Source organism: Trichoplusia ni, chromosome 23 (assembly GCF_003590095.1).
Source record: "Trichoplusia ni isolate ovarian cell line Hi5 chromosome 23, tn1, whole genome shotgun sequence".
Taxonomy (NCBI): Eukaryota; Metazoa; Arthropoda; class Insecta; order Lepidoptera; family Noctuidae; genus Trichoplusia; species Trichoplusia ni.
The window spans coordinates 2,033,945-2,052,399 of NC_039500.1; the positions used below are offsets into that span (position 1 = coordinate 2,033,945).

An 18,455-nucleotide genomic window follows, 5' to 3' on the forward strand; every position below is an offset into this window, starting at 1 on the left:
TGGTAACTGTCGACATTTGAATTTGTAATGGGTAGAAGACTTTGTTTGACGAAGGTTAAGCCTAAGTTGTAAATATTATATGAGCGGTATAACCTATTAACTAGTTCGTCCTGTTTTTAGGGTTCCAACAACCAAAGAGTAGAAACTGAAACCTATTACAGAGGCTTCTCTGTCTGTCCGTATGATACAAAGCTGTGTCTCCATGAACCATGATATCTAGACTGATGTTGTATTTCTGATGCTGCGTTCCCAACAAATAACAAAAAACAAAGATTGAGTTACGCGATATAAAGTTGCGGTCATAACTTTTTTGGTTTCGACTTTCAATTTGATGTCCCCCAATCGATTTGTTTTCTTTAGCCCATATGTTCGGAACCCTCGGTATCGAGAGTCTGACTTCGGTTATTTGTTATCATCATCACATTTGTGAAACGAGGCATTACACCACAATACGTGCAGAATGTTACTCACAACGGGAACTCATGACTCTGCTGAAGACATTATACTTTGCAGATTACATCTACTTCAAATACTCCATTAAAAATGTAGCAATGCAGTATATAAATAACCAAATACAAAATTACTTTGTCCTCTGTTTACTGGGAAGGCCAAAAATAAAGTACATCTAATAAAAAAATGAGGTAAAGATCTAGAGTAATTCAATTACATTGTAAACTAGACGAAATGCCAGTTATGAACTATAATCTTGCGAAAGTACACGTTTGTGGTCTACCGCTACTATTCTGTGTGACAAAATGTGTTGAAGTCAAGAAATAGGGATGACAACTGAACATAAAAAAAAACAATCAATTTAGTTCATCAGATATTGAATTAACAAATATTTCACAAGTACTTTTGCCTTTATCAGAACAATAAAATTTGATAAAGATAAGTCTACAAAAGTTTAGGTAACCCCTAATGGTTTATGACTTATCAGCGAAGCCAAATTTTAATATACACAGAAGTGATGTCACGCTTAATTTCTATTCTGGAGAAGAGAAAAAGACGTATTCAATTACTATCATCCAACTACCAGTATCTGACCGACATTAAAAAAAAATGTCGGGTATTCAGACAAATTGCATTGTATCTCGAAAGGCATTTTGCCCATATTGCTTTCTTTTCAACCTAGACTTCAAAAACCTCACAACACATAGATTTCAAAGGTCATTTTATATGAGACTATTCTAAATCAGAATAGATCAAAAACAACCTATTGATGATAAACACAATATTTCATTATATACTCAGGCACAAGCGATAATGAATTGCGTGCTGATAATTTAGATAAATAATCTAGATAAAAGTCACTGAATTGATTAAACAATCGATATTTATTGTAATAATGTAAGAGTAAATAACAATTCAAATATTGGAGAACGAACCTTTCTGTTGGTTTTTTGAGGTTTTATAATATTTGCTTTTACATCCATAAAGCTTGCAAGAATAACAGGACAACGATTTCTCGGGCAATTCTTTTTTTCATATAATTATCATTTCATCGTCGTCATTATCGCTTAGTTTTGTAAGGTAGATAGTACTGTAAATAATAGTTTTACATCGCACTTGAACGTTAAGAATTTTATTTGGAAAGTAGAAAAAAGTAGCGAGGAACATCTATCAGTAAAGAAGTCACATCGTCTAAACATTCACACCTTACAGAAACATGGTGGTCTCGGTTGCCTGGTGTCGAATGATTGGAATAAAATACAGAGCGTGTGATAGCTCTTTATTCATAGATCAAAACGTTCCTTGTCTTTTGGAACCATAAATATGTATAAGGTATCTTATTTGCTAAAAACCTTTTGAAAGTACTTTCAACCAATTGAAAAGTCCAATGCAAAATAAACCACCAAAAGCGTTAAATAACTGTTGATATAATTTTCAATAATTTTAATGTTTGACGACCATTTCAAATCAGCTTTGTAAAGTATAAGACATGTTTGTGTGAAAACACAAAGCACATGTTGGAGCTACGTTTAATCGTCTCGGCCTTTATGGGCATAGCCATATTTAGGATATCTAGTTTTGGCAACGGGCAGACATTTTTGGAAGATAACTTTATAAAAGAATGCTTCGTGTCTTTGTAATACTTGAAACCTGAAGGTTGTCCCTTTGTCATTGTTCTATGTATTGTTGAATGATCACTTTGGAGATTTTGGGGGCAGGTCTTTGTTCAGCAGTGAACGTATTCCGTTCTTAGATTATGATAAAGATCATGTCTATCCAAAAACAACGTTAAAAATATGTTCACGAGATTGTTATTAAGGCCTTAAAAAACCTTCACAATACCTATCAAGAAAATATAAACAATTTAACATAATTTATTCGTTATCTTTGTTGATCATGCAAGCATGTATGAAACTAATTATCTATTAAGATTAGATTAAAAAATCCTGATTGATTTATAATTCAAACATCGTAATTTTTTTGTATTTTCAACCGTTCTTGTTTGATGGTTTAACAGCACAATTACCTGACAAAACTTCAATATCATCACCCCTCTCAGTGATCCATCGGCAAAATTTGTTATTTTTCAAAATACTCATCGCTCAAAATACAATCTGTACTTATGATGCGACGGTTTACTCGCTTATTTATCGAGGACAGCTCGACTAGTTTCGAAAGGAACCGAAGTCCTTAATCATAAGCTGACGGTGGTGTCGCGATTTGAACTAAATCGAAATAAACTGCATATTTCTTTCACAGAATACTTCATCCATTTCTTTTCCTTCCAGGATCATGCGATCCCAAGAAGTTATCATAAACATAAAACACGGCTCGTATCCGGCAGTCAATCCTGACGGGTACGGCTTTCCAAAGGACTTCATAGATCCAGCGACCAGAGAACCGGTGCACACACAAGAACTGCTGTCAGACGGAAAGAACAGGACTTATACGATAGAGAACCCGAAACCAGGGAACTGGTACGCACTCATCTATATAAAATGGGAGGATCCGAGGACGCAGAAAGTTGAACAGCAAGGTATGTACCTACTGTTTTTAGGATTCCGCAGAGGGTAAAAACGGAACCCTACCACTTAGATTTAGCGGAAAGCTTAGCCTTATCCTCAGTCAAGAACCTCATTCGACAAGTTTGATACGATTTAATAGCCCGTACCTTATCTTTTGCCCGTAAGTTCTATATAGTAAAAACTTAACCCTGTTACTCAGACTTAGCGGAAAGCTCAGCCTTATTTATCTTAGTCCTTCTGTTAAAATGCTGTATGTCATGAATTCAATGTGTTGCGAGTCCAGCCCTCATTTGACAAGTCTTGTTTTAAAAGTTTAATACGGTTTTATACACCGTACCTTATCTTTGCTGTAAGTTCTATATTTAAGGCATTATTTCTGCGAAGTTTTCCCTATAGGTGGTAGGTTAGGTAGGTATAAGGAAAAGGTATAACGTGTTGTATATTTAACTAAGGAAATCCTTAAACTAATACCAAGTGCAAATTAAATTTATAATTTGATTAAAGTTATAATGATAGCATTTAGTTCTTCGAATTATGATCTATACCAATTTAAAAATAACTAGAAGTGAGGAAATTACGCCAACATTTCAACAAGAAATTATTTTCCTAAAAATGCTCGTAATTTAAAATTGTTTACTTAGTTGCAATTAAATACACTTGCTTTGCTTTGTTTTTTAGCTATCTCCTATGTAATAAAAACTATCCTATGTTCTTTCTCAAGGTCAACTCTATCTCTGTACCAAATTTCATTAAAATCAGTTTTGGGTTTAGAGGTGAAAGCGTAACAGACAGATAGACCGAGTTACTTTCGCATTTATAACATTAGTAGGGATTTTTTTCGGCGCATTTTGAAAACCAGGTGACCTCTTCAGTAACTTTTCAGAATTATGTAGTATTTAAACTTAGCTTCACGTTTAGGCACTTTGTGTTTAAAATCAAAGTAATTACTTTAAAATCCTAGTAACCTAGTACCTTTTAGTAACTTGGATGATTCATTACGGATACGTGAATGGGCCGCTCCTTGTTTGGCCGCTTAGTCTAGTAGGCTAACTGTGAGCTCACGGCGCGGCGGTGCAACAACTACACAGCAGCACACACTATCTAATTATTAAACAAAAATAAAACATATATTCATAACAATAAAGAACTATGTCAAATAATCAAACGCCTGTTGAATATTGACTGCAAAAGAAAAGTTTTAAAAAAATATCGAAAAAATGATTAACTTGCGCGTATTTATCAAGATCTCTCGTTTAGCTTCAGACCTAACCAGACTCTTTAGGCAAGAGCTGATTGTGTCTATTATATATATGTGAAGGAGGTCAAAATTTGATTTCAATAAATTAAAAGCATCATCACTCAATTATTTTATTAGGGGTCGGCTCAACGTTGTCTTCTTCTTCCATACCTTTTATACTGATATCATCTCACAAGGAAGACTACGCCGCCATATCGACTTTAACAAAAAAAAAATCGTTTTCAATAAAAGCATAATCAATAAAATTTATTACCGGCCAGAAATATCGTTGACCTTTCGAAGTAATCGCGAGTAAACAGAGGCTGGAAGCGCCGCGTTGATTGATTGTATCCCGAGTTGTTTGGGAAAGACAAACACCTCGCCTACGCCAAGTTTATACATAATTATACGAATACTTAATTGTTATTGGTAGGGAGAGAACGGTTGCATTCTGAGAAAGTGGAGTTGACTGTGAAGATAATATTACGAGAGCTTCATTATATACACATGTGTATACTAGCAAATAATAACAGTTTATTTTTGTATATTATTTTTAATACCATAATAAGACCTCCCATTGTGGCACTATGTAACTGTTTTATTTGTATCCAATGGTGGACCTACATAATATATGTGGTGTGCAATAAAGAATATTCTATCTAATTAATCTGTCTCCCGCATGGGACATTAACCAGTAGATATGTTGGTTGATGCTGACCCTGGAGCTGTTTAGAATGTGACCTATGTTACATCCTTATTGTTTAGAAAGATCATAGTTCTTTTTCACGCAACGACTAAATACTCATAATAAAAGAAAAGCTTTGCTTTTGTTATGAGTAATAGGCGGTTGTTGAACATACTCATATATCTCACCCAAAACAAATGTAACTGGTTTCAAATGAAAACTATTAAGCCAGACTTGGACCAAATGACAGCTATTGCAGTTAAATGAAAAAGAATCGATAAAATTAGTTGATCAAGACCGAAGTGCTAAGGTGGAAGAAAACCGATGAACTGAGAATCATTATGAAGTCGTTTACAAATCAATTCAACTCACTTGAAATGTTTAGAAGGTTTACCTACCAGGTTAGTGCTGTCGTGGAAAATCCCAAAATCAATTCTCATGCATACTTTAGATACTATTTACTAGTATCCTTGATCCAAGACCTATGAATAAGAATTAGGTAACCTAGCTTGACCGTAGGATAAAAAAAACTCTTGAAAAACCAGCCTTAAATTCTACGTATTCGTGATTCCTTGTAAATTATGTTGAAGTAAATTAAAAAGGATAGAAATGTAGGTGACTTAGCTAAACGCAACACTGACATAGGCAGCTTCGTATTTTATGGGTTCCGCACTGAAAGGGAAAAACGAAATCTTATAACTAAGGCTCCGTCTGGTCGTCCGTTATTGACCACTTTGTATCTCATGAACCGCGATAACTAGACACTTGAAATTTTCACTGACAATTTATTTTGAACTTATTTTGAATTTTTCGTATTAGTATGAAATCATGAAACACCTTAATTTGCTCTACTTTACCTGTACTTTCGGCCCACACGTAATATCAATTCAGAATATAATAATAACCATACTTGTCTCATAATGATTGCTGTAATTATTACCACATTAGGAATAATTGCTATAGTGATTTGGCCGTAATTGTTCTTAGACCTGATCTATTTAGTAGTTCTTAGATTCCATAGCAACAATGGTGTATAATTTGTTTGTGTCGTTACAATGTATATAATTTGTGAGTAACCTTTATAGCTGTTTTGCAGGTAAGCAATCTCGGATAAACATTTTTGCCCATTTTTTTGCACTTTACATTTGAATTGTGTTGTGGCAAAATTTCTGCACGATAACTTATCGATCATTTTCCCGTTTCAATAAAACAAATGTGGCTTATCAGTCTGGGTCGTTTGAACTTTAAATTCCAACGATACGATGAGTAATAGAAAACCGAATTTGAGCTAATTATGACCTATCTATCGGCCTAGCCTTTTTCCCAACTATGTTTTGGTCGGCTTCCTGGACCTGGAATCCTGGATGGGTGGATGAATTAGGGTGCACTCCAGAAAATCGCGTTCTGAAGTGTTGTTTCTTAGTTACTTCTAGTGTGGTATTTGTTGCGCCTTTTCTCCTCTAAAACTTAAGCACAAAAGAATCGGTAAAAGATTTGAGAACCGGATTTACGTAGTAGTCGGCACTATTAGAATTAAATTTTAAATTTAAATTGAATCTAAGTTGCCTACATTAAATAAATGAATTCGATATATTTATTCACATCATCTTTAACAATACGTTTTTTTACAATTCTCCAGTTTAGACGCTAACCTTTAACTATCTAGACGTAGCTTAAAAACTAAAGCGTGGTATTGACCTTCTAACACATGAAGCAGTAGGCAACCAAATACGGTGGGTTGATCGATACAAAAAGTTTAGACTTTAAACAAAACTGTAACTACCGTTTGGATCTTTGCCCAAATGTACTTTAAACCTTTAACGTAAAAAAAAACCAGTAATAAAAGTATAGATCTGCAAATTACTCTCTCTGTCCCTTGCTTTTTAATATAAAAATAAGTTTACCGGCAAATATGACTATGCAAAACTCTTTATCCATTCAAAACAAAACATACGCGTGTTCTTGACTGTCGGGTCGAGCAAAATCAGCCCAGTATCCACTTTCCTCAAAGGAAGAAGAAATCTACTCGAGTTCTAACTAATAGAGATAATATGATACCCGATACAATACGGGCCTGAAATCAGGTCGCGTGTACTGACCTCGCAGCGACGCTCACTTGATTGTTCGACTGCCAACATCCTGTGACAATTGTGCAGTCGTGATGCTACCACAAAAGCTCCGTTGTAATGTTATTTAAATTTATGTTGGCCTATTGTTTGCTGTCACGTGGTCTGCTGTCCACAACTGTTGATGGTTTTAAGCGTGTCGTAACGTACTGTGATGTAAATTGTTAGGGAATAGAGTTTGCTGATTTAGTTATGACTTTTCTTTACTCCATTTTTTGGTATTGAAAAAAGGAACACTTAAAACGAAACGATCATGGTGTTTCTTTTTGCCTTAAAACTCAGTTTAAAAATCCCAGTCCAATTTCTAGATTTATATATCATCACGCTATAATTAATAGGAGCAGAGAAGTAATTAAATACAAATGCGGGGGGAGGATACGTACATATAAAGCTAATTTTTTTTTTGATTCCTAACTTAGGTATGTGTTCATCACCACTAGTTTATTGTAAATAAACAACATGTCTGATCAAAGAATATTATTATAATACTTGCCTTATTTTTCCAGGTCTCGTTGCCAATTGTCAAACGATCCTATACACTGACTTGCAAGTCCAACGCGAGGAGAACGTAGAGCTAATAGACTGTTACACGGGGATCACGGAGCTGAACTATGATGAGCTGCCGGCATACTTCAAATGTATGACCTTAGACAACGTCGACCCCATCAGCCTGAACGTCACCATCGTCAACACCACAGCCTCCGACAAAGAGCTCTTCGTCAGAGTACAGGCTCTCTCCTTCCCCACAGAGGAGAACTACCTCATATACTGCGCTTTCAACCCAAAAGGAAACAACATACAAACTATCACCTTCATCCCCAACCCAAACGCCTGGCACTACATCCATATAGGAGAAGCTACAGGCAATGTCACCAGGATAGCTGACTGCGAATCCTACTTCACCAGATCAGACGTTGACGAACTCATTAATCACACGGTTATCGACCTTATGCGCGACGATAAAGGACGCTTTTTCACTTTCGATTACGGTCTCCCGACAACCGATCTCCAAGATGCAACCAGTCTTGTCAACATCACATCTTCAGAAATAAAGTCTTTAAGGTTCAAAGTCAATCAATTTTTGGACATCGGAGGCAGCTTGACTATAGCGTCGAGCCTTCTTATGAGTTTGAAATACTATATGGGGTACAGGCGGGAGTTCGCAAAGGATGCATTGTTAGCGTTCACCGAAGACAACCAGTTTTTCAAGGCCGTGATATGTATGGATATCGGTCATGCGAGTATACCATTAGAGAGTGGTCACTGTCGGTACAACGATAAGGTGAAGCCGGCATTGTTCGTATTGAACAGTACGGACTCTGAGTCTATTTATGACAAGACGTTCATTCCTTATCCTGATAGTGGCCATTGGTATTTGACTTTCCGTATATTTTGCGATCAGGTTGTTTGTCCTTGTCGCACGTCGGATAACGGAACGAAGTACTACGTGGACACGTCTGCAGATAAGGATGGTGAAGGGGGTGTGTTAGAGGGGAATGACACGAGGGTGGGGACATCTGAGTGTAACGCGACGATAGTCCTGACTGTGTCGTCGATGTCGTGTGTAGGGGGGAAGTGCAGTAACCACGGGAGCTGCTTGCTGAACACTTTCGGTGGGCTGGTGATGTCCTTCTGTTCCTGTTCGGCTGGATACGGCGGTAAGTTCTACCTTTTATTTTACCTAACTTTTACTATTTTATTTAGCGGGACCTCTTCCCGCCAAATAAATCTTCTTCTATGCGCATGGTGGGATGTTTGTTATTGATTATTTTGTAATATTATAATATTTCTATCCGCAACGGACGTGTCGCAGTTGAGAAGACTTTAAATTTTTTATGCAATATTGCATGGAATTTTAAAACACACATTATGTTACTTTAAATTATCATTCCCTATGACATATGGGTCTCGCGAAGGGAATTAATAACCTCGATAAAGCAGATATTTAATTTATGTTTCCAGGTTGGGACTGTTCAGATAACTCAAGAATGGACAGCAGAGTCTACATGCTTGTGTCCATCCTCCTGCTCACGCTGAGCAACCTCCTCTTCTTCTTCTCCATCTACGTAGCGGTCATACGCACATACTACACGGAAGCCATGATGTACACCTTCACTATGATCTTCTCCACTTTCTACCACGCCTGCGACGCCCCCTCCCAAGTCGCCTACTGCATCGTCAAAGGTAACATTCTCCAGTTTGGAGACTTCTACTGCGGACTAATGTCATTCTGGGTAACTTTACTCGCTATGAGCATAATAGGTGACAAATTCAGATCCTCATTACAACTAATAGGTGCCATAATAATAGCTTTATTGACAACGTGGAATATGCATTCGATTGTCTCATTCTTACTGCCAGTTGCAGTCGGCGTAGGCGTTTTATTACTATCCTGGTATCTTGACTTTAGAAAAATTCGTAGTCTAAGATACCCTAGGACGTATTACATCAGATACTTGCCACTAGGCATAATTTTAGTGTCGATTGGCTTAATTTGTTACGCTTTTCTACAAACGGAACAGAATTATAAGATTGTACATTCGATATGGCATATGATTATAGCTTTAAGTGTTGTGTTTTTACTGCCCGATGTTAAAAGAGGTAGTGATGTGAATGCCTTCTTGCCGAGTCAGGACTATTTTAAGTTGTCTTTTCGTAAAGTGTTTCAAAGATCTCACCGGCCTACAGCTGTTGATTAACACATTGTAAAGTTACCCTTGCCACTAATTTTGGCGTTCTAACTTTGTTTTATAGCCTAAATACTACTAATACTTGACGTATAAATTTTGTAGTTTAAGTATGGCCAATGTTTGCCAATAAGACTGTCGATTCAAAAGATTTTTCAGGGAATTTCTCGAATTAAGTGTCATTTAAAAAGTTATTGTCGCGAACAAATATTGAGGTGCAAAGATTTTTTTATTTAATTTAGTTGTAAGTACAAATAACAAAAGCCTAGTATTTTTCTACTAGTCACACAAAGTACAGGTTAATTTTATACAAGATGGATGTCAATACAACTTTTCGAAGTATTTTTATATGGAGCTGATATTATAAAGATTTGAGAAGTTTTTCCTCAAATGTTGGTGGCCAATAAGCGAACGTCTAAGCGTGACTCGTGCTTTGTAACAAAAAGTCCTTGAAGATGAAAGTTAGGGGCATAGAAATCTCCCTAATAGATACTGCTGAATTTGGTTTGAGATTGTTTTCACGGTGTTTTGAGGAAGACGCGGGTAGTGCGGGTCGCGACAAGTGCTATCTTATTGGTGGATTCAAGGTCAATTTAGCAGGGCTTGAAGATCGATAATTATTATAAGGATATGGATGGTATATAAGGTGATATGAGCGCAAATGCATGTTTGTTTTGTGAATATAAGTAGTTAGACGGAATCCATTAGGAGGATGGTTAGGGATCAATGTATATATTTGATTGTTAGGAATGCATGAAAAAATTGATGGTCCAATACAAATGTCCCATCTCGAGATTAAGTAGGTAAGTGATGTTTTTAACTATAAGATTTGACCGATGTTATTTTTGACACCGTAAAGCTGAGAATAAAGTTTAGTAAATACATCTTGTTAATCTGACTGTATGTGGACTTGTGTTGATGGCTATTAGTATAGGTTGCTTTCCACGGCTTAGTTTGTGATATTTTATATAAATGCCTGTTAACAATATTTGAGATTATTAAACCTTGCAGTTTTTTTTCACTGTTGTAATACAATATTGTATTATATAGCAAAATATACATATGATTGACTTGTTTAAGATCCTAATTAACTTTTTTTATACTATTCCCGCTCTAAGGATTTTAATGCTTGTATCGCGGGGGTTTTACGAACATTCAAGTCACATGCACGCGCCATACACGAGCAAGCATTCGTGGGCTACCGCTTTTATGAAATAGATATTAATGTCCATTTATTTACGCGGCATAGCCCGCTGTAAGAGCTTCATATAACGTGAAATGTAGCCCGCGTTGCATTCAACCCTGCCCCTCTAGCCAAGTGTTATTGCTGTTATCGTAAAGGTGCGGCCTCATGCAGCCCGTATTTGTTTGCAGCAACAAATCTGGTCACATGACACCATTTTAAATTTCCCGCGACTCTAAAAGTTGCTGCTTAAAGTCGCTCGTCGCTCGTTTGCAGCGAAAAATCTGATCACGATGCACCCCTGTGTTGCTGATCTCCTAACCTTATTCGCACCCCGTGGCAATGATACAAATGAAGGAAATAGGAGCCTTTACCTTGTTTGATTCCATAATTTACTCGAATTTATTTATAAACCGTTGCAGCTCCTCACTTATGTCAACTTGTCTCACCGCGCACTCTCGATCTTTTCCCAGTGATAACGCTCAACATTTTGAGCTTTGTCGCTACATATCATGTGACCAAATTTGTCGCTGCAAACGAGCCTCAAGCGGCTGCATCAGGCCGCACCTTTATGATACAAATCTGATATGTAAAGGAAGAAGAAATTAGGTAGGTTGGTAAAATAAGATTTTGATATTATAAGGTCGAACAATGTCACGATGTATTATACTTTTTTTACGTCACAACTTTGTAATGATGCTTATCACCTTGTCTTGCTTGTATTTTCATTATTATTATATTCCTTAGTGAATTTAATCTGTTTTTGTTACTTTTTGTAAGTACGGATTGCGTTATCTTTAAGCACGTATATTTTATACGTTATTTACAGAGTTTTTGTAATGTATTTTAATTATGTTTCTTCGATTTTTTGGTTTATTTACCTACGATTTTTTAATTTTATTGTATATTTTTTACACATTTTTTTATTAATTGTTTGGAATTAATTAGATTTTAAATTAATTCTTGTTTAATTAATAGTAGGGTTTTACTAATTTCTCATACAAAAGCCCTATCTGTTTCCTTTAAAGACTTTCTGGAAAAGTTCTGCGTTCTGCCATATTTTTTGGAACTATTTACGGACTATTCTATGCTGAAAAAGTTGCAGAATATGCAAGAACGGCTCAGCCAAGTGGCGTTTATTTTATCAATCTCTGTCATTCTTTTTATTTGACAATGACAACAGCTGGACGCCATTTTGCTATGCGTAATTATTGCCTATATTTTAGTTCCATGTAACATGTCCTTGTCTACAGAAATATTGTAAATATAAATACGGTGCCTTATATTGTCCACTTTAAATATATAAATTAAATGTTTTGTGCCATTATTATTAATGTTTATTCAAATAAATATTAAATTGTAACTTTTTATAATAAGCTGTACCTAAGAAGGTATATTTAAGATTGGAAGCCAACTTTGAGATTATTGTGTTACAAATTAAATTTACGACCGTTGTAATTAGGTTCCTAAAGGCGGAGACATACTGCTGTTTCGTGGCGTGTCGTGACGTCGGAAGCGAATTGGTCTGCGTCAAGTTTCTTACCATCGTACCTACTTTTATGAGGCTCTGCGTTGCTATGTCAGTCAGCCAGATACTTAGTTCCTTTTTAAAAGATAGATGTATGAAACTAATACGCTTCTGCCGCGTCACCAATTGCAATGAAACAAAGGTGTGTCTTCGGCTTTCAAGCGCCGTTAGATCAGTAGCGTGACGAGCTGCAGTGGCGCCACTGTGCGTTTCTTGTCCCAGATTTCACACAGCTTCTAGGCAATACAGTGGCACTACTGTAGCGCACTGTTTTACGACACTGATTTAAAGACGCATGATGCTCGATGAAGCTTATTGTTAGTATAAGCTAGATGCAAGTCGAGGGAGTTAGTGATATCTTTATCCCTCTAGATACATTCGTTTATAAACATAATAATTGAAATTGCATTTTATAGTTGTTAAGTGGTTAAGAATTTTACATTTATGATGGATTTAAATTTTGTTTAACGGCAAACGAGGAATTTCGAGACACATCAAAAATGATCTGGCAACCCGGAAAATAATTTAGAGCAGATACCAAGCTAGAGTTTGGGACCACTGGTCCTACGACAGATAAAAAGCAATTGACAACTGCTTACCTTTGTATGTTATTGCTTCAAAATATTTATTCAAACGTCTTATAATTTTACTGCCGTCAAGTCCCGTGTTGTCTCTTTCACTTGAAAATGAATTGCAAAGAGAGACAGAGTCTTGAGTTTTATTTAAGTATACGATATAGAAATAAAGTTAATCAATTTTATAGTCTATTGTGTGTTCTCTCTGTGTGTTATACGTATAGATGTTTAAAATACACACGTTAGTTGAATTTCTGCCTAGAACATTCCTTATAGATTCATATCTGCAACATTATCCCAAATATAATTATTACGGTGCTTTTCATTTTATCCGACATTGTATCTCATTTATTCACAAAATATTTTTACTGTAATTGATTCTTTATTTATTGTAATATATTTCTGTTTTGATGTAACCCACAGATCATTTAAAAAATAGTGTTTTATACACACCACTGAAAATATATCACAAAATCATGGATTTTTCAAACATTTGTTTCTTATATTTGAAAAAATCTTGTTTGTTTTGAAATTCCGCCACAAATGTATACAGCCTTTATTCACGATTAATTAAAAAAATGTTTGTTTGATCTGTGGTACGAATTCGAGATTATGGTTATTTTCGCATATTTTGTAGCTTAAGATATTTGATATTATAACCGATCATGCTTTTAGCTCAATAAGTGATATTATTATATGCTCAAAAATATATCACTTTGCTGTTCTTTGGTATTTACATATGGACTTAGCCAGAGATGAAGCTTCTGACCATTATTACTTGTCAAGTGCGAGCTGGACTCGCAACAACGAGGATATTGAACATCATCATCATCATCTCAGACTGTAGCAATCCACTGCAGGACATAGGCCTCTCCATATATTCTCCAGTGCGACCGGTTCATTGCCACCTGCATCCACCGAGACCTAGCGGTTTTCACAGGTCGTCGGTCCATGAAAAATAAAATTTCAACAAAGATTATCCCTCAAATATATTTCCATAACAATTGTGGCGTAGTCTCCATTTTTTATTATTTGTTGTTATAGCAGATATATCTTTAATGAGTTTAGCCATAGCGACTCTTGAGAGACTCCCTGGTGACGGGCAGACTGACAGACAGCGGAAACCTAGTAATAAAGTTCCGTTTTAACCCTTTTAATGGTTAATTTACGTCTATCAGTTAACCGGTATATAAGTATTACTCGTATACTAGAATAATCTCTGTCTTTGACCATATTCACATTCAGTGCTGTGTTAAACGAAGTTACCCACACAATAAATATATAAAGGCAGTGTTGCCATTTTCAGTGTATATTCGTATTGTGTTGCATTTACATTTATGAAATTTATAATAGGTATATTATTTGTTGTCAATTTGTAAATGTGATTATTAAAATGAAAATATTTATAATATGTTTGTTTTATTCATTATCCTGTTGATTTACACACTCTCACCCACTCAAAGGTTAATTAGTAAATGCTGTTCTTCTTACCAAAACACTCTAGGTTCGAGATTTCCACCTTATAATAAACGGTGAGTGATTAATTGCCACGCATCGACCAAACATGGGAGGCGTTGCATAGCGGCTAAGTTTAGCTAGAAAAAGTCGGATACTACCTTCCTTCTCTGTGGAACAGGCTGACAACCCCTTTTTTATTGATTTTTTGTTCTCGGGCTTACACTAATGACTTCAACCTCGACTTGGGCACAGCGTGGGAATATGTCGTACTTCCATCGACTAAAAACACCTCGGGCCCCTTCTACTGCTTTAGCTAGATTCACGGGATCGCCCGCGTATGCTCTGCGCGACTCTGACTGAGGGTAACTACCACTGCTTGACCAGAAGAAAAGATTTTTCACAACCCTATATCTAATGGTAGGTAAATATTTCTTGGAGGGAAAACAATTAGCCTCTGTTGGACATGGATGATGTACCTACAATTTTGAATGAAATATAACCACTTCGATTGAAATAAATTATATTAATTCTACATATACAGTTAAGTTACAATGATTACATTCTTACATCAATCACAGCAATGCATAAGTTATAAATACATGCAGTTTTATACGAACTGTGCGTTTTAGCATAGTGCGTCACATTTTCAATAGACCTTTGATTGTTTGCTTCTCAATCATGTTGTTTATACTAATAATGTTATGGTCTAAACTGCAATAATAGCACTAACATCTCACGTCACATTTCGAATATACTTGTACTTTGTACACGCTATGATATGTCGAGCAATTTGAAATCGTAGCGGGTAGTAAACTAGGTATATTTTACATGATCTCCAAATTATACCACTCCTACGCACCATGGTAAAACGTATAGACGGTAGGCACTACATTGATAAAGTTAAAATACCAAATAGACACCTAACTAATGTAGATTCGATCTAAAAAATCTCTTATGTTTAAAAAACTTAAATAACAAAAGTAATTTTATTACGCTGGCAGCACAGGGTTTTATAGTCTGTGGCTGCATTGTTTTTTTTAATGATTTTAACGCCAAGGTCCTTTAGTTCGTCTGCCTGCTCATACAATACAACCATTTTGGGCAGTAATTAAGTCTATTGGTTTTACCATCTCTAAGCTGTGATTTTATCATTTCCATGATGATCCTATGGCGTTCAAAAGTCAAAAATATCTACAAACTAAAACCCTGACTACAGACTTTTAGTTACCGGGGGCTAACACCAGCACTAATAGACGGTTACATTTATGTAAGAGAGACAGGGATAAGAGATAAGGCTTCTCCCTTCCACGTCATTTCTTTAAGAGCTGATGGCAGGCCCCCTCAGGCCGACTACGCCGGGAATAAGCCGAAAAGTTAGCCAAGATCGTGGCTCAGTCTTAAAATTATATTGCCTAACTATCACATCGAAATCGCATTACAATAAATATTATATGGGACCGGATTATGACGTAATAACCATAATTGATCCATGGTTTCACTGGAGGTTTTGGGGTAGTTGGAATTATGACAAATAGCACCTTTTTTACATGGAATTGTTGAACAATACACTGGATTTGTGGTCGTTGAGGTTTAGGTACGTAGGTGCTGGACTCTTTTGAAACCTGATCGTCCATTTTACTTGTGCCCCATTATAAAAGATCTAGACACGATTTTTCCGTGTGATTTTGGAACTCTAATGGCCGGAAACCTTGTCAAAATCCGTCCCTAATGTTTCAGCTTATCATAGATTATATAATAGTCAAAAGTACATTCAAGTGATTCAAGATTCCAATACAACTGTTTATGATTAATTATTTCACGTTTGCTACAAGATTATACTTATTGACAGTCACATTGATACTACTTTAAATATTTTATAAATATAAAATAATAATCCTGAATGAGTGATATTTTGTGTGTAATTATTTGGTTCTACGAGTACATATTAGACTTGTGCTATTGAAGACAATAATAGAAACAAAAATTCGACATAGAGGATTTCATAAACCTGAAACTCCGCTCCAAAAAAAAAGGTATAATTAAAAAATGTAACAATAATTTAGAAACTCCTTACAGTGCCAGCTCCATATCGTATTTCCCTTTCAAATTGTTCGGGAGTGAGAGTACCGTCAATGCTGGCACAGTCTTCGTTGAACACGCTGTAAGCGGACACTTCTCCTTTCTTCCGCGGTCGCGTGCGGGTGTTGATATAGATACCTATTAGTACGGAGATAACAAAGAAAACTGCACCAAACTGTAGGTACAGGAAGTAAGCGTAGAGTCCAAGCCAGATTAAAGCGTAAATCGGGAGTTTGATCATGCAATACCCGCAGGATTCTTCTTCTTCATAAGATTCAACCTCGCTTGTCTCTGACCGAGCTTCCTCCGGAGGTATTTCTTCCACATGCGAGGCATGAGCTATGAGGTCCTCATTCTCAATCTGTAAATAAAGGAAAGTACCCTTATTAATTGTTGCAATTTGTGGAAATAAAGTCTGAAATAATGCCATTTGGCATAGGTATTTAGGGACTCAGTATTTATGATGCATTTAAATTTAAGAGGAAGATTGTAGATTGTAGAATCTTATAGATTTTCAATCCTGTCCTGATGGTGAGTTTAATTAGCTCTTAACTGAATTACGCCTGCTTAAAACTAATAGGGAGTTATTAGTTTCTGAGCTAATAAGCTACAAAGCACACACAATTTTGCAATTGGACAATATCAGTAAATAGTTGCAATTTAGCTTGAGTGTAAATTGTTCATGGGAGCTCAATTCACTCAAGGTAATGTCCAGAAAACCTATCAAAAAATTAATGATATGCTGCGAGCATGTGTGCACAAGTGTGCACAAGTTCATGCATAGAACTGAATTGCTAGCATGAGTGGTGCAATATTATAAAATGCTTAATTTCATATATAATTGAATGATCTTTAAAGCTTTATTTGGATGTGAACCTAAAGGGGGTTTACATTTAATTGATATAAAACCACCTATACAGTTAAAATTGGATTAAAGTGAGATGAGTATAAATGGTATACATGGAACATATGGATTAGCCATCCTACGTATGCTCCATATGAAAACGAGTGCTTCCATTTAGGGATGCAGACTGATTATTTGAACATACATTTTCTAACCACATTTATATTAAAAATGCTCCACAACTTTATGGTTCATGATGTTGTTTTTTCAAATACTTGCTTAGAGATGACATCATAATAATAGTAAAAGTCAAGGCTAATAAAAACAACTACCTACCAATAAAATTTCTTCTTCTCGTATCTTTCCCATGTTTTGTATTATTTTTGGAACTATAAAGTCCACAACTTTATCTTTGGTCTGTTGTAAAGCCTCTTTAGTGTTTTCTATAAGTTCTTTGCGACGTCTGAGGGCCCGGTATTCTTTGAGTTTCGCCTCCATTAGTGAAATTTTGGTGCCTTTCTTGAACTTCACTCTGTAACCTGTTGATTATCGAAAATGACGTTTTATATACGTTGATACTATTAAATTCACATTACCAATCCTTGAATTTACTGTAAATATGCTTACCGAAGTCACTTGAAGCCAAAAACCACGAGTCGTATCAATATTTCAAAACATTTTTGTTATCGATTTACACGTATTGAACTTCGACGCCGAAATGAAGTGCTATCTGCACTAGTTTTATCAAATACGCTGAAAGCGGTTTTCGAAATAGATAAACAATGACACTGATTTCTTTAAGCACAAAAACCTAATCAGAATCGATTCCGAATTCTGATTAACATACAAAATAAACACGTATGAGAACCTCAGCTGTATTGGTAAAGCTGTCAGTATGTATAGTGACATGACAAGTGATCAATAATTGCGTTTTGTTACACGCATAATCATAAACATCATGTTTGGAAGAACCACGCTGCTAATATTTATAGCAATTTCATTAAAGTTCCAGCAAAAATTAGCGTACATATCAGTAATTCTTCAAATAAACTATTTTAGCGTATACCATTATACAAAT

At 35.8% G+C, this 18,455-nt stretch overlaps 2 protein-coding genes across 2 annotated transcripts; one reads left to right on the plus strand and one right to left on the minus strand.

The window, feature by feature from the left end:
- Nucleotides 1-636: 636 nt before the first annotated feature.
- On the plus strand, nt 637-11,766 carry LOC113504995 (post-GPI attachment to proteins factor 6-like). Its single transcript, XM_026887514.1, has 4 exons — nt 637-641; nt 2,739-2,986; nt 7,530-8,681; nt 8,986-11,766. Exons 1-4 carry the CDS (start codon nt 637-639, stop codon nt 9,720-9,722), a joined length of 2,142 nt encoding a protein of 713 aa, XP_026743315.1. The 3' UTR covers nt 9,723-11,766.
- Nucleotides 11,767-14,957: 3,191 nt separating this feature from the next.
- On the minus strand, nt 14,958-18,281 carry LOC113504816 (SAYSvFN domain-containing protein 1). The gene is made up of 3 exons (XM_026887279.1): nt 18,005-18,281; nt 17,714-17,916; nt 14,958-16,894 (listed from the first exon to the last, which is right to left on the minus strand). The coding sequence occupies exons 2-3, from the start codon at nt 17,873-17,875 to the stop codon at nt 16,514-16,516; spliced, it is 543 nt and encodes a 180-aa protein (XP_026743080.1). The 5' UTR covers nt 17,876-17,916; nt 18,005-18,281; the 3' UTR covers nt 14,958-16,513.
- Between the last annotated feature and the right edge of the window lie 174 nt (nt 18,282-18,455).

What these genes read in the sequence shown, in the direction of transcription:
- LOC113504995 (XM_026887514.1), top strand. An exon ending in GCAGAAAGTTGAACAGCAAG is followed by an intron (nt 2,987 to 7,529) that starts GTATGTACCTAC and finishes TTATTTTTCCAG; the next exon opens with GTCTCGTTGCCAATTGTCAA. An exon ending in CTGTTCGGCTGGATACGGCG is followed by an intron (nt 8,682 to 8,985) that starts GTAAGTTCTACC and finishes TTATGTTTCCAG; the next exon opens with GTTGGGACTGTTCAGATAAC.
- LOC113504816 (XM_026887279.1), bottom strand. Translation starts at nt 17,875, where the DNA reads ATGGAGGCGAAACTCAAAGAATACCGGGCCCTCAGACGTCGCAAAGAA. An exon ending in GAGAAGAAGAAATTTTATTG is followed by an intron (nt 16,895 to 17,713) that starts GTAGGTAGTTGT and finishes CTTTATTTACAG; the next exon opens with ATTGAGAATGAGGACCTCAT.